Source organism: Python bivittatus, unplaced genomic scaffold, assembly GCF_059951505.1.
Source record: "Python bivittatus isolate LINGU-HERP-01145 unplaced genomic scaffold, Pbiv_v1 ctg000480_np1212, whole genome shotgun sequence".
NCBI classification, from domain to species: domain Eukaryota; kingdom Metazoa; phylum Chordata; class Lepidosauria; order Squamata; family Pythonidae; genus Python; species Python bivittatus.
The window spans coordinates 56,995,643-57,019,201 of NW_028277075.1; the positions used below are offsets into that span (position 1 = coordinate 56,995,643).

General features: G+C 38.3%; 1 protein-coding gene across 1 annotated transcript in view; it reads left to right on the forward strand.

Moving 5' to 3' along the window:
• INSC (INSC spindle orientation adaptor protein) overlaps positions 1 to 23,559 on the forward strand; it is a 141,320-nt gene that overhangs the window by 47,391 nt on the left and 70,370 nt on the right. Inside the window, exon 3 of the mRNA XM_088145989.1 lies at positions 246 to 316. Coding sequence (XP_088002115.1) covers positions 246 to 316 — 71 coding nt within the window. The remainder of the gene's footprint in view (positions 1 to 245; positions 317 to 23,559) is intronic.

Genomic DNA, 23,559 nt, shown 5'->3' on the forward strand with positions numbered 1-23,559 from the left:
TTAAATTCTAGGGATTTTCTTTATACCTTTTCTACGCAATGGATATTTGATGTTCTCTTGATGGGCCTGGAAGGCCCCTGGTCTACATTGACATATCAGTTCTCTCTAGCTTAGGAACTGTGATTTTTGCTTTGTCAGGTTCATTCCTTACAAAACCAGGAAAGAAATAGTGGTGCATTGTATATAAAGGCATTCTCTAGTCAAAGTTTCAGAATTATAATTTTAACTGTTTCCTTGTCTTTCAGGCTTTGGGCTGTAAGGATGCATGCAAAAAAGCTGAGATAATCATGGCTTTCCTTGCTTTGGCAGTTCAACGGTAAGTGCTATAGATAAATGTCCTGCATTTTTTTTTCTGAGATATTGTATGTTTATTCATAAGCTTAAAATGTACAGCAATGAACATATATAAAGTGCAGAAAATGGGAGACAATAAGGACAAAACAGGCATTAAGGAAAATCTGTCTGCTAAAAATGATTACTGTTACAAAACTGCAGATAAAAAGGCAATTATTAGGAGAAATCCACATAAAAATATGAATGGATTTTCAGATAGAATGGTCTTTGCTGAATTAAAAACCCTGTTGCAGAAATTGGGAATCAAACTCCTGCCCAGTTAAAGGGGAAACTAACCGAAGGAAAACTGAGTTGATAGCCCATCCATACTGTCTAGTTCAGTATTTTATACCCTGATGAGTGGTGGCTTCTTAGGATTCAGGTAGAATCTTTTCTGAGTTCTACCTGGAGGTGCCTGAGATTCTACCTGGCATTCTATAGATATGAAGCATTTTCTCTGCTCCTAAAATGGTCCTCTGCCAATGTTTGATGCATTTTCTTCAAATAAAGCTCTAGTTGCATTAGATACTAATTTTCAGTTGTTGCTTTATAAGATGCAGTTCATTTTTAATTCCTATGTTCCTCCTTCAAAGTATGACCCATTTATTTATTGTATGTATACAACTCTTGGTGGCTCACATGATTATTGTGTCTAGTGTCTTTATACTTTGCTGCCAAAACTACAAATTATATTTGGCATCTAGCCAACAAACAAACAAAACAGAAGAAATCAACCCCTTGTAGTAAGATCTAATTAACATTTTGGACCTATAGAGTGAGATGACTGGACAATAAATTGTTTGGAAATGAAAGTGTAGACAAATCCTTTTTCTTTTTAACGTACTGGACTAATTGCAAGATAATTCTGTCCAGAATGAAAAAATCTATGACATTTCTAGAGGGAAAAAGGAACTCTGTGAAAGGTTATAGTTAGAAAGTAGAACAAAGCTATTGGTGTCTATACTGATCACTTACTAACATCACACACAATCCCTTTTGTGTAAGTAGTATAGTTAGGAAGATGAAGACTTTCTTTGCTAGCTGTATGATTAATAATGAATGAAATATGTGGACAGCATCGAAATTGGGCTACATGGGGAATGAGATGCATTCTGTATATTAAAAATTCTTAGTAACAGGAGTTAGAATAATAAGAATTCCATTATGTATGCTGAGCTTATGAACACATAATTTCATTATGTTTCCAATGTCTAGCCCTACAACCTGATTGCAAGGAACAATGAGATCACCAAGCTCTCTTGTAAAATCTCATTTACTCTTGAAATACCTTGGTGTGGACAAAGAAAAATAATAGATATCCTTTCCAATCTGATTATTCCACAATGATAGTGAAGTCACTTAATATCAAATCAGTGGTTTGATGAGAAAACATTTCTGTGCAATGGGAAATAAGTACAATAGGAATTCTGTGATTTCCCTCTTTTGTAGAATTTTATTTGCTGAAGTGGCTGTTTCTTATCTTTTGAACTCTCTGTCTAGGTCAGGCTACTATCTCTTTAGACACTTTCTTGGGATCCTTTTCTGAAGAGCAATATAAAAATTATTTCAAAATTATTCATTCATTCAGCCATTCAGCCATTCAGTCAGTTGCTATTCAGTCAGGCTTTTGATGGATGAACTAGTTTGCTGGATGGGTATGTTTTGTTTCACTAATACATTTCAGTGTTTTAAATGCATTTTATAAAAATGTTACTTATTATTGTTTACTGCTTTTTGTGTCAGTCACCAGGGGAAAGATGAGTTGCCTACTAAATAAACAGATAGTGATGGAGTGCAAAAGCTATCTCTCTCTCCCTCTCTCTCTGAATTTTAATTATTTTAAAGTTAAATCACATTGGTTAAAAGTGAAATTTTTGAAAAACAAATGTATAATCACAGTGATGATGCTTATTTTTATTTACTTATTGAATAGATCGGTGTGTTTTAGAAAAATGTATTAAATGTTAGATTTCTTTATGCAAAGCTGTAAAGAGATGACCCCCCCCCCAAGATGCTGGGATATGGTGGAGCGGGAAGACAGCGCTGTTGGCTGTATCAAGGGAGTTGGATTGGGGCGCTAGGCTTCTTTCTGTTTTTATTGTTTTTGGTTTGTTTTTGTATGACATATATTAATATTTATATAATTGTGGTGAGCCTCCCAGAGTTGTGATTCTAAGATGGGTGGCTCTACAAGTCTTACAAATAAATAAATAAATAAATAAATAAATAAATAAATAAATAAATATCTCCCAGTAGATTGCACGTACTACTAGGAACTTGCTTTAAAAAGCTATAACATTTAAGGAGTGGTTAACACTGCAGACTGACTATACTGATGAGGGCCTTTTTGTACTCGTCCCCAGTCATTTTTAAAATATTATTTTAAGTACCTATCACACAGGTGGGGTATGAGTACAATTTTTTACTTTAGTTCTCTTTACTTCCAAGGGTGGGTGTTTGTCTATTTTCTGTATGCTTTTTGTCTGTATGTGCCTTCGAGTCAGTGTTAACTCCTGTTGATAGCCTGGACTAGACCCTGCAGTTTTCTAGGCAGCATTTTTAGAAGTGGTTTTCCATGGCCGCCTTCTTCCCAGGGCTGAGAGAAAGGGACTGGCCCAAGGTTGCCCAACTGGCTTTGTGCCTCAAGCGAGACAAGAATTCACAATCTCCCAGTTTCCAGCCCGGTGCCTTAACCACTACACCAAACTGGCTCTCTTTTATATGCTTAAGGCTCTTAGTACACTTCATTTCTATCATTTTACTGCTTGGAAAGTGGCAGAAATTCATGCCACTGGTTTTTAGCAATTTGTTGCCAAATTTATTGACATGTTCCTTGGGAACTCTGGGGCTGGGGCTGCAAAAATGGGGATTTGGGACTACCTCTGAACCACAGATTGCCTCCTTTTGCTGTAGATCAACCTGAATCTTTACTGATTTGGAAGGAAATCTTTTTGCGAGTCAATAAATTGTACATCCAACAGAGACAGGTCTAGGTAAGACTGGGAAGAAAAGAAAAAAGAAAGGGCAACTTAGCAATTAAATGAGAAACTTGGGAAAATGAAAAGATTCTTAAATTGACACTAGAATAGCACAAAAGGGTGCAGGAAGAAGGATATTTCAGAAATGGGGTACAAACATCGAAAACACCAGGAGGAAGCCAGGAGAAGCGACTCATTATTTGATTAGCCTAATTTGAGGCTGCAGAATGAAGTTGGTCCAGCTCAAAATACATGGCTATTTGTGAGCTGACAGAAACCTGGAAGAGAATATAGGCCGAGCCAGAAATACATTCAGATTTCCTGCTTCTCTATATAGTGTACTAAATATACTATAATCTTTCCGCCCTTTGTCCTACTGGTTTCCTTCCTTTGTTAGTTTCAAAGTTTGGACAAAGCTGTGAAAAAGAATAATCTGCTTAAGGCCACCTCATGTGTATTTATAGCTTCAAACAGTTTTCCAGACTATTACTTGAAATGGTCTGATAATTTATCTGTGTAAGGAAGCTGTTAAAATCTATTGTCCCATACATTACTATCTGTTTGACCTCTGCACTAAGAACACCGTCTTAGATGGCTTTCATTTTTTTGGATTAATACATTACTGTACTGAAGCATCTGTATGTATGTGTGGGTATGACATCTAAGTGGATCAGTTACTGTAATATGCCAATTACAGTAGATGTAAGGGATTCAGAATTATCAGCCTTGGGAAATATTTGAGGAAGGGTTTTAGCATCAGTAAGAAAAATATGTACTTAGAAGATCTATGTTGTGTTCAGAGCATTGCCAATGGGGCTTATGTTACATCAGCATGAGATATCAGTGGTGCAGTCATTTAATTTTAAAATCCCTTGTTTATACCAGGCTAAACTGTTTTCAGCTGGAAGCCCAAATTCTAGAGCAGGGAAAACAGTAGAAGACTTTTTGTTTAATGCAAAAAAGCAGGTGGGTTTTGACCAGAACCCAGAGGTGGCAAAAGGTGAACCACCTCTATTGCTGTCATAAGCCAAGAAGCATCAGGATCTTCACAATTGCTCTTTATTTTCAAGGTTACATTAATGCTGTTGCTGAATTGTGGGGTTGAAGCTTGGTCATTAGGGTCTCAAAGGATTGTCCAAATCCCTACCAATAACCTCCCAGGGAACAACAGGTGAGAAGGTAAAGGTAAAGACTTTTTCCAGTTGACCTGGCCATTTATTCTTCAGGAGGACAGCAGCAAAAGTCCCTATCTCATGGTGACATGGGTGTGTTGGGCCCAGGTGGGCTGATGTAGCAGCAGCAGGACCCCCTCCTCCTCCTCACTCTTCAGTGACAGATATTTTCTTTATTATAGTTTACTTTAAAAACAGGTAATTCCTTCCAAAATAGTGCTATTAAAAAAAAAAAATCTGCCTAGAATCATTGGCAAGTGGGCAGCCTTAGAAATTCAAATTAAAAATAATAAGTTTGGTCATCTACAGGCATATACAAGTCTGTAAGATAATTAAACTAACTAGCTGCACTGGTGTCTAGTTTCGATTTAAATGAGCCAACCATCATAGGGCAGGGCAATGGAATAGCAACCTCTGCTTGGTACTCTGTGTGGTTGCAGAGATGGGCTCTGGAGGAAGAAGCAACTTAATGTGCTGATGTCTGTAATATAATTGGAGCAGGGAAACCTTTCTGCGCATGCTGTCCCCATCCAACGTGGAACTCACAGGCACATCAAAATAACCCTTAAAATAATCCCTGTAATGTAACACTGTGTTTTTTGTTTTGATATTGCCCTCTCCAATGGCTGAAGCAAGATACTAGCCTGCCAAAAATGAACAATGGCTGAATAAGATTCCTTGGAGATGGATCATATTCATAGTACTGTATATTATATCAGTTTAACTGTGTTACTAACCTTAGTTTTTAATGGAATTTCTAGAGAAGGAAGCAGGGAGAAATAAAATCTTGCCTTCTCTTGAGAAATAAGAAAGCCATCTTGTATCTATTGATTTCAATATTATTTATGTTGGACAAATATGTATCTGGGAGAGGGAGAGAGAAACCCTTCTATTTGGAGTAACAGTTTGCTACAATGAAGTAATTTACAGATCTTGTAATATATTTTACACAATTGGCTGTCTTTGTAGAGGAGGGAGTCTAATTTATATCTTTATGTGACTTATTTTCTTATTTGGTATTAAAGGCCTGCGCACTACTGATTTATTTCCAATTAGTTTCTAAAAGGCTTGGAGGATGCTAGACTAGACTTCCCTGAGCCCCATTCCAAATCCTCCAGGTATGTGGGACTACAGATCCCAATTTCTTATCCATCTTGGATAGGAACTATAGCCCAGTGCCTCTGGAGATGGATGCCATATGGGAGAAGGCTGATTTAGCTCATTTTCACACTGCTGTGTTTTCCATTCCCCAATCCCTCAAAAAGCAGTGTGAAGTGGATCCTTGATTGTCCTCCTACCCACTGACCTCAAAATGGGGAAAACAGTGCTACAGTGAAGGAAAGCAGCCAAAAGGCGGTTGAGGTTAAAGTTCTGCCCATGGGAAACTGGGGTGAGACGAGAGAACCTGCCAGCAAGAGAAGAGACTGTCCAAAAGCTCTGCAGAGCTATAGTATTTCAAGTACAAAGTTTTGGTGTGCTGCTTCATACACAACATAGCTAGCAGTAAATGGATTCAGCTGCCAGTCTCTGCCAATGTCATGCGGGTAGAAAGGTTTGGTTGATTTAAAACTGCCACAAATATGCCAGGCTCTGTACTGGCACTGCAATTGAACAAGGTCTTCCTGTCTGCCAAAAGATGATTCTGGCTGCTCTTGTAAAAACAAACAAACAAACAATATCCTGTTTTGGGTTGGAACCAGCACTGAGCAGCTGAAGCCATTTCTTGGAAAACCACTGAAGTTCTTCTGTTGTTGAAATTTTACCTCCTTAGGAAATGTCATCCTCAGCTTTTCAGCCATCATTTCATTTCATGATGATTTGTTGAGCTTGGCATGTGTGGGTATATTTCTTGCTCCAGACATATTTGCTAATTGTTATTCTACTGGATTGACTCTTCAATAGCATTAAATTACTATATCACCGTCTAGTCAGGAAAAGTTTAATGGGGCTTGACGTCTCAACATTTCAGTTATTCTCTGCCTTCACGCTTTGTGTGAACCCAACTATTTTATTTTATAAAATGTGGTTTATGGCTTTTTAAAAACAAAACAAAGTTTAGCATGATGCATGACCCCAACCCATGATGCTACCTGTGTTTTCACATTTGCACAGGAAGATTACAGATAAATGGCCCAGAATTGCCACTAGATAGCTGGATCTTGTGTGATGTTTCTGAAGGGGATCCCTTTTCCAACTTGCTCCGCCTCTAGTCTTCCACAAATGGAATATAAAATAATCCATGCCTCTCTGGATGTGTGAAAGCACTTCCTTCAGCCTGAATCCTTCTAGATGTTTTAGCTATCAACACCTATTAGCTGTAGTCTGAGAGACTACATTGCTGATTTTTATGTCAAATCACAGAATACATACAGCATTGACCATCCAAATGGAAAGGAAAAAATATGGCTGCATGGTGAAACCATATCTGTACCAGGTTACATTCTATGGTGGAGTGAACTGTTTAAAAGAACATTATGTGAGGACAAGAAGTGAGGTATGGGGACCCTGGTTTTAGATTTAAATTGGGGTTCCCCCCATTAAAAAAGGATATGGTTGTGAAAGCCATGGTTCCAGGCTTTCTTGCAGCTCCAGCAGCACTGAAAAGCAGGCAACAAGCCCAGGGACCAGATGGAAGGGTTGGTTCCACAGCAGGCTTGCTGTGCTAATTTGTTCTGTGCAATCAACACAGCCAGCCTCTGATACTAACTCTTGGTATTTATTACAGTCATAAATCCTAAACTGGAGTAACAAACATGTTGCCAGCCACAGACTTTCTGCTTCGAGAATGAAAACATGGAAACTTACTTTCTGGATACTCTAGAGAAAAATGATCCAAGAGTGGTCAGGTTTCAGTCCAAGATTCAGCCAAGTAATCCAAGAAATCAAAAGCAGGATACTGAGAGGGATGCAGGCAGGTCAGGGGGTGAAAAGAGCTAGTTAAGCCATCATTGCTTTTATATAGCCCGGACTTCCAACTTGGCTGATTTGCTAATTTCTTTCTTTCAAGTAGACAGCTTGATTTCCTTTGTTCTTTTCTTCTTAATTTGTGAGATACTGCTGGGCTAGAGATATTGCTCAGCTGTGTTTCCTCCATGTATTTCTTCAGTTAGTTCCTATGGTGCAGGCTGAGATTCAGACTGGTCAAGCTCTTCAGCTGCTGAAGGTGGTGATCTCTAACACCATTGTAGCTCAGTAAACTACCGTCCCCAACCACGTTGCCTCAAGCCTCCTTCTCCACGCACCATGAATTGTCCAGATGGGAATCTGTCTTCTGCTTTCCCAGAAAAAAACATTACTTTCATACTGGAACACCTGTGAGGAACTGGTAAGGGCTCTTGTGGATGAGCCTATTAAGGGCAAGCAAGAACCATTAAGTATGCACTATATTTCTCTTCAGCATAAGGTTTAAATAAAGCTGAACATCAAGTTAGATGCTGGCTGGAGGATTCTGGGAGTTAAGTCCGCACATCTTAAAGTTGCCAAGGTTGAGAAACCCTGGGTTAGACAATGTTATGCCTACCATCTACTCAGAATGGCTAATCACAACTTCTTATTTCTAAACGTCCTTTGAAGCCTTTAAAGAGAACGTTTGCCTTTCTGCCTCAGACTCATGATGTGGGCTAGCTATATAAATAAGGGATTATAGTCCCATTATTTATTTCAGCCAATGGCATATGGCTAATTTCATGAGATCGTTTCTTTCTCCACCTCTTAGAAATTGGCAAGTGTTGTGTATACTTTCAACTGTATCAAATATTACACCATGGACATCAAATGAGATTGCAAATAGTATGTAGGAGTATTAATTAAACTAAAGCTTCATATAGAAGTGTGGGCCCTGTACTATAACAAATTGCAAATGCAGCCAGTCTGCATTTGCACAAAGAGCAGATACAATTGATTTATTATAATGTTCTTCAAAATATATTTTCTAGTTCCCATTCCTTGCTCTTGAATTCCTTGTTTTCAGAGGGCCCAATATAATTGGACTTTCTGAGGTAGTCAAGAACGATGAATACATTTTCCTGTTCTATCACTCCTCTTCTAAAGCAAAGGGACATATTTTCTGTAATGAAACACTGCTACAAAGGTTTTCAGAGCCCGGGCTATAACTCAAAGAATTCCTTAGGGAAAAAAAAGTAAGAAATCACTTTCTTTTGTGATTTGGAACCTCCTTCCTGTGTGATAGGAGGACTTTTAAAAATGAAAATAGCATCCGGGCAGCTTCATGAACTAATAAAAAGCAGTTTGTTAATGTTGTCTCTCTAAAGATATTTCTAATTTCAAAATGCAGGTGTATTGCACACACTAGGCATATGGCAAGAATCTGTACACTTACGAAACTTATTGTTTCGTACACTCAGAACACTGTTCCGCCAACCTAAATAGGCAGTGACTCTTAAGACAGAGGAGGAATACAGATAGTGAAGAAGTTGGAGAATAAAAAAAATCATAGCCAGATTTACACAGGACACACCACGATTAAGCTGACAGATTAGGGGACAGATAGGCCTGACTGCAGAAGTTGTGTGGATAAATGGTAGGAGAGAGAAACAGAGCAGGTGGCTTTAGGAAGACATTTGTCGTAATTGACAAATGAGCACAGTGAGAAGACCGAAAGAAGAGAGACTGGCACACCTAGGTTGTAATAGAATTTCACTACTGATGGTAGGCTTGGATTTCTCACTCCCAAAGGAAGATGAATGCTTGCAGGAACAAACTCTTATGTTTGTCTTTCCATTAAATAAAATCTAATTTACTTTTGAAAATATATTGGACTCTTGGGCCTCTTGGCGTTTCCTTTCTTTTCACAGCAAAAGCATATACATGCCTCTCAGCCATTCAGGGTTTTCTGCAAAGGCTGTTCCTTCTTTGCAATGCTTTCTGGAATGAAACACCAGTCTGAATTGGCAAATTTATGTTCACTTTTCAAGAATAATAGTAAAAAAGCTTCCTGGAACAGAAATCTGCTCAACAGAGCACGTAATAAAACAGACTGGATTTTCACTGATCTTCACATTCCTAGACACAGCACAGATAGGTTGAGAGGATGGCTACATTCAATCTCGTATCATGTTAAGACAGAGTTCTGAAGAATGCTGGTTTCTGGTGAACCAGCTCAAGATTTCCTTCTTGGTTTGTCCTGCTAGTGTGGTGTTGGGGGGAATATATAGCTAAATGAACTTTGGAAGGAACTAAAGCTCCTGATGTGCACACTATGTTGAGCAAACCAGAGGAGCCACGTGGGACTGATAGAGCAGCCGTGTTGCCACATCTGCCCTTCAGAATAAACTTAACCCACATGTTTTGAAGCACATTTGTTAAAGGGGTCTTTTCACTTTGGCAAATAGCACATCTTGGCAATTTATCCTTTGACTCATATCTGCAGTAATTGGGTTGCACAAAAACCACTTTATAAAACCTGCAAAAAAAAACACGCAAATTTTTTTTGGGGGAAATTCACCTACAGGAGTTTTAATTGAATTAATTCTATGGGCATCCTAGCTTGCAGGATGAAGCATTCATTCAATGACTAGAAAAGGAAAAGTGGTTTAATCAATAAGCCAATCTGCAATACTGTTTTTTTTAATTTAATTATTTGAATTTATTATAGCCAACCAACTCCAGTGGACACTATACAATGTAATATAGACAATGTAAATCAATATAGATAGATTGATTGATTATGTACCATCAAGTCAGTGTTGACTTGCAACCACATAGATACACTTTTCTCCATGACAATCTGTTCCTAACCTGGTCCTTCAGGTCTTCCAATGGTGCACCTATCACCACTGTAACTGAGTCCATCCACCTTGCTGCTGGTCATCCTCTTCTCTTTCCTTCCACCTTTCTCAGCAATAGAACTTTCTCCAGAGAGCTGGGTCTTTGCATAATGTGTCCGAAGTAGGATAATTTGAGCCTGGTCATTTGTAACTTGAGTGAAAACTCTGGGTTGATTTGTTTGATGATCCATTTGTTTGTTTTCTTGGCTGTCCATGGTATTCTCAAGAGACTTCTCCAATAACTCCAAATAAATAATGTGCATGATTAAGGCAAGGGCTTTGAGTGTGATGACAGTGGAATTGCTGACTTTAAGGAAGGCAAATGGGATACTGTAACAAAAAGATTCCTTAATGCCTGTGAAACCTTTTCCTTTCTTGGTCTGAGGTCACAATTGCAATAGCCCCAAAGTCATGCTGGGTATCCAGGATCACTTTTGTAGTACTGGGTTAAAGAGAAAGGGCAGTTTTTCCAGGACAATTTCACAATGATCAAACAAGGACTATGGCAATAATTTAAGATACTTGCCAGTTAAGTTTTCACTGCCTTCTTGCATTGTAAGTGTAAAAATTCTCTCAGGTTGAACTCCACTGGATACAATATAGTGGAAAAACTCACCCAAGAAATGCCAGTAACTGGAGAGGATCCAACAACCATTTTTCTATTTCCAAAGTTAGCAAGTTATAGTGAGTGCTTTATCTTTTGCAACAGAAGAGTCAAGAGTAATAACCCCAAGGTTATGTAGGTCTTAAACAGAATAATGTTCACAGGCTGAGCATTTGCAAATACTATGAAGACTTCAAATTCAAGAAGAAATTGCTTTACAACAGATAAGAATACAAGATCACAGAAAGGAGGCATGGGTATTATTCTAAGTGTGAAGATATTACAGTAACATTCTTTGAAATGCAACGTGATATATGAGAGGTGCCAAAACTCTAACTATTCTTTTAACAAGCTGACCCTGTTCCTGGCTGTGGAAGGAGGAGAAATAAGAAGGCAGCCATGCACATTATTGAGTCTGTTGCATCTCACTAAAGATGTAAATTCTATGGTCATCTGGGGTCATTGGCAGAACATGGGAAATGGGAAAATCCATTTCAAGGCAATGCATACTGCCTTTAAAACATCAAAATAACACTGTCTTTTGCTTCATTGGGTTATTTTTGGTCTCATTTAAGGATGTCTACATTATAGCTGGTGAAGGCAATTGAAGAGGGGAGGGTAGACAATTGAAGCAGAGGGCAGCATTTTTTAAAAAAAATATTCCTTGTCAGCAGAACAAAAGCAGGCCAGCTGCAGCTGGTCTGCTCTTGGCAATGACCACCCAAAAATTATCTGGCTGAATTGCTTGCTTATTTTTTTTACCAGTAAGCAAGAAACAAGATGTGCTTTCAATGTTCTGGGTGTAACCAGTACATTGCTATACAAGCCCTGCCCCACAGCAGAATATATGCCCCAACACAGGCATATAAAGGAGGGGCTTGCATAGTGAAATCACTATGAGGCAGGGCTTGTCACAACGTGTTACAACCATACTCCCATTGGAGAGGTATTAGCTCATCCTTCCTCCCAGATCCCAAGATTAGCTTAATTAGATAAAATAATAACAAATTGCCATCATGCCAACAATAGTACTTTTGAAGGCTTCCCACCAGATGCTATGTGCAACCTCTGACCAAGTTTAACTGGTTACATATGGGAGGAGGCATGCTGGGTGGGAATTCTGTGATCTGAAGTCCACACATCTTAAAGTTGCCAAGTTTGAGAAACACTGGTTGAGAAACACTGCTTTAGATAGTTGAAACTGGTACCTCTACTATATGTTGCATAAAGTGGATTGGTTCCTAACTGAGCTTTTGGAGAATTAAAAGGTTCTGTCTGCCCATAGAAACTGGTTGATTCAGCAAAGGTTCTTACAGGAATTCACCTATTTTCAGAAGGTTGAAGAAGCTGCAAGGTGGAAAGGTAAAATCAGCATCAGCCAAAATCATGTCCTGAAGAGACCCCTTGGTTCAGGAGTTACTCCTAGTGGAAGGACAACTATGGAGCCAAACCAATGTAATCTTTGTCATAGCCAATATAAATCTACATTGCTTAGATGAAATTAGGATGAGATGCAGAGAACAATAGGTTTCCTGGTAGGTGCACACAAGTTGTTGCAGAAAGTATCTTAGATTGTATACCTTACTATTTAGACCTTTGCTCAATTGCAGCAAAGCCTAACAAAGTACAGTAATATTCATCAGGTTTGACTGCAGTGATAGGCAAATGTCCCTTTATTCAACCTGAGTATAGGTATTACAAGAGGACTAGATCACTACTTTCCAGCTTTTTAAAAAATGTGTCGAAATTAAAGGTATACATATAGGGCCTAATTTTGGAATCTGTTTACATAAGACTGGTTCACAGTTCTTGCAAAAGATATCTCTCCCATTACTGTCATCTGCTTTTCAGAGAGAGAGGAGAATGTGTCAAAAAAAAAAAAAAAAGGAAAAAGGGGTATTAGAGAGAAAATAGCCATTTCCACCCATTTAAGGCTCTAAAAACATCCATTCTCTCCTTACCACATGGCCCTGAACAAATTAACCCTGAGGGAATGCAGCTGTTCTTCAGCAACATCCACAGAGAGGGTGAAAATATAAAAAATGGTGGGCCCATCACAATCAGGATTGGAGGGGGATGCTATGCCTGTTGTCTTGCAGATTTTGACACCCCCCTCCCTCCCTCCCTCCCTCCCTGATGCCTCTGCTCTCAGTGCACAAATACATTGTCTGCCACTAGTCTGTTTTTTTAAATATGAGAAATAGGCTGCAAATAATTCATATTCACCTTTGAGGGTCACGTATCTAATGACAAAGGCCAATTCTTTGCCTGCACTCTGATGGTAATGGAAAAACTTGTTCTGAGATGCAATGTTGTTCTGGTGGAACCTGGGTTTGGGATTGAAAGCTAGGACACAACATGGGTTTGTGTCTCCTGAATTAACTAGATGCTTTCAGAGAAGCCATCTTACTTCCCCCCCCCCCTTCAGCTTTGTCCACATGTCACTTGAAAGAAGCTAAGTTGTATTATGCATGTACTACATTATAGTGAAGTGGTATCCTTGAAATACCTTTTTAATAATAATAACAGCAACAACCAATATGCAAGAGATGAATCCATCCAGATCTTGAGAGGAGAAGATGTGAAAAGTAAGATACGGATAATTTTTATCTATGATCCATACCTTATTAAAGACTATATCTTTCTCCCTTATTGCCTAATTGAGCTCCTTTTCACCTGTGAATCTGATAAACTAGTGAATAGCCATTCACATCACATTTTTCCAAGGAGGTAATTTTCTTACTGGATAAAAATATTTTTATCCTAGGTAGTTCATATTGAAGATCCTTGTGTTTCTTTCGTCCACTTTTTCTTACTTACATTTACTTTTTAAATTCCTGTTTATCCTCTTAATTGTCCATGCAGAAGCTTCACTGAGTTCAGTGCGACTTCCTACATAAGTGCAGCCTTAATTTGATCCTCTGTTTGCTAAGGATGGAGGGGAAGGACTTACAATCATTTTTTCAATTATCTCTGTCAAGCAAAATCATAACAGAACTGGCAGAAGAGCCTCCTAGCTTTTCTTAAGCGTGTTGGTATTTTAGCTTTTGACAAACACAGTGATCACTTATATGTCTTGGCTTCCAATTTCTCCTTTTTATTTATTGGGTATCTCTCAGGTATGTTGCATCTCTACTTCATGTTATCCAATAGAAACAGGAATGATGCATCATTATGACATTGTCATAGTTTCTCATCTTGTTTTGTACAACTTAGAACAGTGTTTCTCAGCCTTGGCAATTTTAAGATGTGTGGACTATGTCCTGAGAAACTGTATCTATATAGTTATGCTCAAGGGTGTCAAAAAACCAAGATGGTAGCCATGATGGTGCGATGGAAGTGATATGCATAAAAAAACAGATGGAACTTTAATTGCACCATTGTGGCCACCATTTTGACACTGACTCAAAGGGACCAAGAAAAAAAAAAAAGAATATTGAGTCTGTATGTGCTTACAAGTAATAGAAATTCAATACAGTACTTTATTTCTATTTAACAGTCACTGAGAAGTAAATAAACTTTGGATTCCTTTTGTGAAGGAAAATGGATATGCTTTATTCTAATATGCCCTCCAAACCTTAGGTTCCATTTTAACCAAGTTGTAATATTTTCCTACCTTGATGAAAAATCTGTCTTGTGCTGCTCATTCTTTTTTCTCTGTTAATGTTATATATTAAAATTAACCTGTTTTATACTACAATGTGGGTACAGTTCTAAACTCTAAATTCAGCCTCATCTAAATTTATTTATTTATTTATTTATTTATTTATTTATTTATTTATCTGAAGACATTTAAAAACTGCTTTCCCTCAAAATTCAAAATTTAATTGATTTTATTTCTTTTTAAGTGAGGTGCTGGTGACCAGGTGACTTCAGGAGGTGGGGTTTTCATTAGAATCTCTCTTTTCCTGAACCATCTCCATCTTTCAACCTCTGCTTGTCATCATGCAGAAAAAATAAGGAATACATAATGGCTCCTTCTTTTCTTCAGAGAAAGAATGAAACCCCACTCAACACTCCTAAAGAAAGAGTTTGAGTTTTGAGCTTGTTATCTCTGATTAGTAGCTGACCAGGAAATAACACATTTTTAGCTCTAGGAGGAGAACCCATTAGCACTGAGTAATGAAGCATCTTGAGCTCTGGGAAGGATAAATCTTAAGGAAGAGCAGCCAAGAATAAGAGACAGGATTTGCAGGGAGAGGCAGGGATAAAAGCGACACTAGCTAAGGCTGGACTTTTGCAGACAAAATCCAGGGCTCTGCCAACCAAAATATTCAAATGACCACTAAACAAGCATCAATAAACAAGCTCAGCCTTTGGATCAGCTGACTTGAGATAGCTGGCACCCGAAGCAGATGGCCGCAGCATATTTTCTTCTGATTTTTAAAAAACATTTCAGGGTTAGGTGGCTAGGCATGTACAGTAGTTACAGATAATTATATAATGACTTATAAAAATCCCCCCCCCAAATGTTCATATCCCAAGTGAAATATGTAGTCATTTAAAAACCCATCCCTTTGCCTCATGACTAAATATACTTAGTTGTAACACTGCTAGTGGATAAAATGGAGGAAATGTCATTAGCTGTATCTGAACTTTGATCCAGTTTCTCCATGCTTGATGTAAGGAAATTAATAAGGGAAATCCTGAAGGATAAATGTATCTTAAAAAGCAAGATTCTGGAGTTCCTTTAGTAGAAACACTTAGACCAGATGATCCACATCATCTTTAACTCAGATAAGAAAGAAGCTTGTAATAGATTCTGAAAAGCAAGTGGGCCACCACGTGATAAATGGTATACATTCCAAAAATACCCCAGAAATCTCATGTGGGGTGGTTTCAGGGCAACAACTGGTGGATTCCCTGTCTTTTTTCCCCCTCCCATCCAGCATCATCTATCAGCCATCAATTATCTCCTGAAGGTGAAATAGGCAGGGTTGTAGGTTCAAATCTTAATTTTTCTTATTTAGTTATTTAGTCTTAACTCCTATACAGTCCCAAGAATCGATGTGACTATACAGAAAGTTAATTATCAAGTGAGGTAATTTCCTGACTTCAAACTGAACTTGGTCTTCCCAATTTGAAACAGTGGAGACATCTTCAACATGAACATGTTCTAATGGATCAATATGGGCCAAATGCTTTGCCTGCTTCATGGTGGGAAGCTTTATAGAATAACATGGATATTAAGAATATTATGGCTGTATAAGCATGAAGTACTGCATAAATCATAGTTAACAAATGTAAGGTAGATTTTTGTTAACTGCTTAAACTCTACTGGACATACTAATTTAAGCAGTGGACTCAGACTGAGAAGACTCAGGTTCAAATTTACATGCAACCATAAGCTTTCTTGGTGACCTTGAATCAGCCACAATTTTTCAGCATATCCTATTCCACAGAATAGGAAAGAATAAGAGGTGGATATGACACTGAATTCTTTGAAGGGAAGATGATCTCTCTCTCTCTCTCTCTCTCTCTCTCTCTCTCTCTCTCTCTCTCTCTCTCTCTCATATACAGTAATGGATATGCTTTTCCTTTTCTTATTTCTTGAGGTGCACATATAGTGAAATGCATATATGAAAGATGGCACATGTACAGATGGTATGTTTGGTAAATGAATATAGTTTCAAGTTGTATAATAGTATATACTCCAGCTTTGGAAATCTTTTTTCATTGGTTTCTCTTGAGCTCCATAAGCATTGCGTGAAAGTTCCATGGAAGCATGTGATTTTGATTAAGACATACAGTACTGTGCAAAAGTTTTAGGCAGGTGTGAAAAAAATGCTGTAAAGTAAGAATGCTTTCAAAAATATGTACTGTAATTGTTTATGTTTATCAATTTACAAAATGCCAAGTGAGCAAACAGAAGAAGAATCTAAATCAAATCAATATTTGGTGTGACTACCCTTTGGCTTCAAACCAGCATCAATTCTTACACTTGCACACTTTGTACACTTGCACAAAATCAGGGATCTTGTAGGATTGGTGTATATCAGGTGTATGATTAACCAATTATACCAAGCAGGTGCTAATGATCATCAATTTCATATGTAGGTTGAAACACAGTCATTAACTGAAACAGAAACAGCTGTGTAGGAGGCTTAAAACTGAATGAGGAACAGCCAAACTCTGCTACTAAGGTGAGGTTGTGGAAGATAGTTTCATGTCACAGGTCATACGCCATGGTAAGACTGAACACAGCAACAAGACACAAGGTAGTTATACTGCATTAGCAAGGTCTCTCCCAGGCAAAAACTTCAAAAGCAGACGGGTTTCAAGATGTGCTGTTCAAGCTCTTTTGAAGAAGCACAAAGAAACAGGCAATGCTGAGGACTGTAGACGCAGTGGTCAGCCAAGGAAACTTAATGCAGCAAATGGAAGACACATCATGCTTACTTCCCTTTGACATTAGAAGATGTCCAGCAGTACCATTGCACAGAACTAGTGGAAACCAGTGGGATCCAGGTACACCCATCTACTGTCTGGAGAAGTCTGGCCAGAAGTGGTCTTCATGGAAGAATTGCGGCCAAAAAGCCATACCCCCGACATGGAAACAAGGCTAAGTGACTCAACTATGCATGAAAACATAGGAACTGGGGTGCATAAAAATGTCCTGAGGTGATCTGGACTGATGAGTCAAAATTTGAAAGATTTGGCTGTAGCAAGAGGCAGTTTGTTTGCCCAAGGGCTGGAGAGCGGTACAATAATGAGTGTCTGCAGGCAACAGTGAAGCATGGTGGAGGTTCCTTGCAAGTTTGGGGCTGAATTTCTGCAAATGGAGTTGGAGATTTGGTCAGGATCAATAGTGTCCTCAATGCTGAGAAATACAGGCAGATACTTATCCATCATGCCATACCATCAGGGAGGCATGTGATTGGTCCCAAATTTATTCTGCAGCAGGACAACGACCCCAAACTTACAGCCAGTGTCATTAAGAACTATCTTCAGCATAAAGAAGAACAAGGAGTCCTGGAAGTGATGGTTTTATCTCCACAGAGCCCAGATCTCAACATCATGGCATCTGTCTGGGATTACATGAAGAGACAGAAGGCTTTGAGGCAGCCTACATCCACAGGAGATCTGTGGTTAGTTCTCCAAGATATTTGGAACAACCTACCTGCCGAGTTCCTCCAAAAGCTGTGTGCAAGTGTACATAGAAGAATTTATGCTCTTTTGAAGGCAAAGGGTGGTCACACCAAATATTGATTTGATTTGGGTTTCTCTTCTGTTCGCTCACTTTGCATTTTGTAAATTGATAAACATAAACAATTACAATATATATTTTTGAAAGCATCCTTACTTTACAGCATTTTCTCACACCTGCCTAAAACTTTTGCACAGTATTGTATATCAAATGTTATTAATCCATGTTTGTCACTTAAGTATTTGTGAGTTTAAAAATGTCATGAATACAAGAACCTGAATGAAAAAGCTGAATAAATGAACAACTAGGAAATGATGTTCTAGCATCCTAACAAAAAAGATCAACTAAGATACAGTGAATCTTGTATTTGTATAAATAAAAGCTCACAGCATGCAACCACAGAATTGTATGACTGCAGAAAAAAACCCTAGCCATTTAATTGGCAGGATCTGTTACTGATCTATTAAAAATAATGGGAGTAAGAGTTAGAGGAAGTAATAGCATTATACCAGGGAGAAAAGAAATTATTACTGCCTCATATATCTTATGCCTGTTTCCTGACTCTGCAGTTTTTATGTGTCTAATCAGTACATTTCACTGAATTGAATAGGGCTTGCTCCCAGAAATGTCAATGTAGGATTGCAGTCTATGCGATTTAAGGCATAAGCTAAACACCAGTTAAACCTGAGCTATTACTCATAATTTAGCACTTATTTTCATATGACATAACTAGATTTAAGATGGAAACCTAAATTGGATTGTAAGACCTACCAGTTTTGTCTCTACTTTAAAATTCTAGAGAGTTTTTTTTTAAAAAAATAAATTGAATTATATTCTTAATTTGAACAACTAGAAAATTGGTCTAGTAGAATTCTCCTACTTAAATAAAATAAATCTAAGCTTTGTTATAAGTGAAGGGGAAGTATGATATTGGGAGCATGCTAAGACAAAAGTACAAAATAAATAATTGGGGTTAGAGCAGGAAGTTTGTTATCTCACAACTTGCAAGAGTAGGAAATAGGAAGCACTAGCTTATCTAAGCAGCCTGTCTTCCAGGGGTTAATTACCTTTTTGTCCCTGTAAATCATTCTTGCTTTCATATATTGTTCCATTGTATTTTGTTCTCACCTTTCTTTGAGGATCTAATCAATTCCATCTATTATAATTTTTCTGTCGTCTTCCTCTTGCCCTATTCACTCTTAGTATATATATTCCTTTTGCAAAGTGTTCATGATCAAACCAACCCAGTGTGCTGCTCTTGTTCTTCAGTATTAAGTCCACATTCATTCAGCATCCATTCATTTTCAACCATGCATACATACATATTTCCAGCTTCCACCCAGAACACATAACCTATCACCTATAGTCAGGCTCTGTGCTACAATCACATTTGTTCTGACCCAGTTGTTAGAGATGCTCCTGACTGAACTATGCATCCAATGAGATCAAGAGACAAGTAAATAGAGCCAGATCATTTCTCAGGGATGACCTACTAAAAGACAGACCACAGAAAGAACATCACTGGTTGTCAAATATAGCTCACAGCAAAAACCACTTTGGCACATCATTCATAAGCTACAACCCATATTGGATAATGGCACTTCACTTTCCCAGGCACTGGGTGGCAGACTCAAGCTTGCATACAAACAACTAGCCAACCTAAACCAGATTCTCATGAGCATAAGATCAGAGGTGCCTTCACACGTACTTCCTCTAATGCCGGCAATGCCCCTCTGGATTCTACATAGGACAAACAGGCCAAACTTTGCACAAAAGAATTAATGGCCACAAGTTTGACATTGGAATTCAAAACAAGCTCAGATTTATATCAGAGCATTTCAACTTCCCAGGTCACTCAACTGCAAAGTTCAAAGCAACCATTTTGGAAAAACGAGACATTAACTGTATCATTGAGTGAAGGCTGTTGAACTCACATACTTCAAAAGGTTTCACGCCATCTCCAAAGGTCTCAGCAAACACAGTGGGTTTCCAACACATTTCAGTTGTACTCGCAATCTGTCTAATATGTAATCTGCATCAGCATAACTACTGTCTTGCCCTCCTTTTTTGTCTCCTGCCTCATTCCATTTTAAATCCCACATCAGTTTAGCCACTCCATATATTTGATGAAGTGAGCTGTATTTCATGAAAGCTTGTATTTTTTTTTTAAATTGTTAGTTTGAAAAGGTGCTATAGGATTCTTCTGATTTTGGCTACCTAGGCTAACACAGCTCTCCTACAATGTTGACACACTTCTTAAGAAACTGTTCATTGAATTCAATTTACTCTTGATGTACCTCTCAATTCCACATAACAAAATTAAAAAAGCACACTCTTATACATAACTATGTTAATTATTTCAACAAGCATATGAAGCTATAGAAGAGATTAGATGATATACATTGAATGAATGAATGAATGAATAAATAAATAAATAAATAAATAAAACAAGTCCTACCACCTCAGTATTGTCTGCAAACTGGTAGTTTCTGTCTAGGTTTCCTCAGCCCTCTCTGGAGAATCAGTACCAGAGTGCTCTACAAGTGAACTTTAGCTCATCTTTTCTGAATCTCTGTGAAAACATATTTGCATTTCACATCAGAATACTATCTGTGAATCTTGTAAATGAAATGTAAATGTCCACAACATAATTCTCTTCTTCCTGATTTAGAAAGGGACATTATTTTTGATGCAAATCAGAATTTGCATCACAAGGATTGAATTTACTGAAGCTGTATGCCCAACCAATCTTCAAGACAGCCAAATGGGCGACATAATAGATTTTTAAAATTTAAGTTGGAACACCACTATATGTCAGCAATATTTTTCATGATGATTGCATTCCCCCCCCCCTTTCTTCCAAAGCATGCTATTTTTTAATACTTTCAGCTTTGCTTAATGAAACCTTATTAGGTTCTGAGTCTAGAGCACCACTGAGAGGAACAATAAGGGCAGTGCTCTCTTTACTGCTGTCAGATTGGGCTCAGAATGATTGCCAGTATAATACTTCTAACAATATAGCTATTCTGCCCTGTAAGCTTTCTGACTGCTAGTTCACATATTGATTTTAATTTTAACTGGAATTAAAGAAGTAATATAAAATATAGTGATGCCTCAAGCTATGAACTTGTAGGTTTTTTAAAAAAAATTGAAGTCATGGTGTGTACTCTGAATGGCAGAGTTCTAACTGTAGTTCAGATTTCAATTGGAAGTATGAATTACACCTAGTGCAGCAGTATTTTACATAGTGAATATAAGTTTACTTGTGAAATTCAGTGTAGACTTTATTTTGTGCATCTGGGCTCGTTCTCTCTCTTTCATACACACATACACATCCAACCCAGATGTGGGGGAAACACTGAGCTGTTAGAGGAAGTGGGAAGGCAATATTCACCAACACCCTTTCCTATGTCAGCCCCTGTTTGTTTCCCCAAATCTGCTCTGGGGAGTTGATGAGATGAGTTATTGGGGATGCAGGATTAAGGGAATATTACCCTCCACCAGCTTCTCCCAATTGGAGCTCCACTGGATCTTGTTCCCCTTTGCAAGCATGAGCCTTTCCATCACCAGATCCGGATCCAAATATATGATGTGTATGTGATAGGAAGTATTTGAATGCACCTTAAACCAGGTATCAGTATTTGTACTGATTATACAACTCATGTCATTTAAGCACAACCCCAAAGCTGTCGGTTTCATATGAAAGCTTTTTTGGATTCTAATTCTAGAATACTTAGAAATATAATCCACTAAATTCACACCAATTTATTTCTAGGTAAATCCAGAAAATGGGATCTATGGAGATAACAAGTAAATAGAGAAACATAATTTGAGGAGAGAGAGAGAGAGGAAGCTTTACCTAGGCCTGCCCCCCCCCCCCAGTTATAGTTTAACTGGTCCCTAAAGATAATGGGGGACTGAATTGAACAAAACAAACATAGCTCAAGGAGAAGACAGAGTGCTAGGTCAGAAATATATAAGGGTCCAACTTTAGATGTGGGAGAGGGACAGAGGGAGACAGAGGAGTGGAGTTTGGATAAGGCAGAGTGGGAAATCTTCCTTCTGTTGGCAGAAAGACTACTTGTGAGTAAGAGGTAAAGGAGAAAAGGCACAAGACTTCCTGCAAAGGATTCTGGGGCATTGGTAGACAGTTCAGCTCAGGTAGAGCCCGAGGGGCTGGAAGTTTCCTTTCTGGGAGAATTGGCCAGGGAATTCGGCTGGGGGGTGAACCATGGTTTGGGGGGCCAAAGGAGGAGATGCTGAGAGAAGCAGACCGGAGACCTAGCCCTAAAGGAAGGAGCCTGGAAGAGAGGGAGAGAAGAATTACTAAATTCCAATGGCCAAGATAATTACAGTAAGCTTATTTGCCAAGGGAGTGGGGAGAGTGGGATTGTTTAAGCAAGATACTGGGGGAATCATCCCCATTGAGATCAATACCATTTGATGTTATCATTGCACCCGTGTTATATTATTCATATGTCTGTATACTGTTTCCTAATGATATAAGTAAAAGCTGTAAAAAAATTCACAATTGGGGGCAGGTTCCCCCCCCCTCTTTTTTGATGACCAAGGAGGGAGGGAATGAAATCACCCCATAGAGATCCCCCTGCTGGTGAAGGAATTGACAGTAGTTTGATGAGAATAAATTCTACAGGAGCTGGAAGAAATTCTGCTTGGAAAATCCCTCAGAGGAAATCAACTCCCAAACTCAGGAGGGGCATTTGTGTTTTAGCAGGGGCTATTCATAATATGCAGGGAAAAAATAGGAATTTTGTGGATGCTTTTGACCACATCGTCTCATTTGATTCAGACAAATGTCAGATTATAGCCATAAAAGTTATTGCACACCAAACTCATTGCCATGTCATATGTAGCTAAGGTTCGGCAAAAGAATAATTCTTTTTTTTACAGATACTTTCACCATCTTCAAACTGGAACCCCCCCCCCCCATAATTTCTATTCAAATCATTTCATTGTTTTCATTTCATAGCAGCATACGAGCATTGTTTTAACAGCTGCTTTTTTTTTAGCGGGGGAAGAAGTGGTCTTGCAAAATTGTTACCTCCCCTCCACCCAAAATCATGACTAATGTCTTGAGTCAGCTTGCAGAATCACACCATTAACTGACCTTTAATCATGTTAGCTAATAATAAACCAGTCTAAGACTGAATGCATGTGGTGATTTGGACTTTAGAATCCAAGCTTCCAAGCTGCTCTAAGTATATCAGTAGATTAGTTGGGCAGAAATATAACTTTTCGTTACTTGTTTATTTACTTCAAGCTTTATGCCGAAAGATAAGAGAATAGCCTTTTCTCCTTAAAATAGATTACCAGGATTTCAAAACCCAGTGGCTCCCATTCCTATCACTCTGTAATAGTGGAAGGTGAGAGTGGAGGCTAAGATGAAGCAGAAATGAAGCTAAAGACTTAGTCTGGCCTGTTTCAGGGAAGATTCTTTGAGGGTTTGCTATAGAATCAGAACCTTTTTTAAAAATATAATTTTATTGAAAGTTTTAAATACAAGAGTAAAAATGAATAC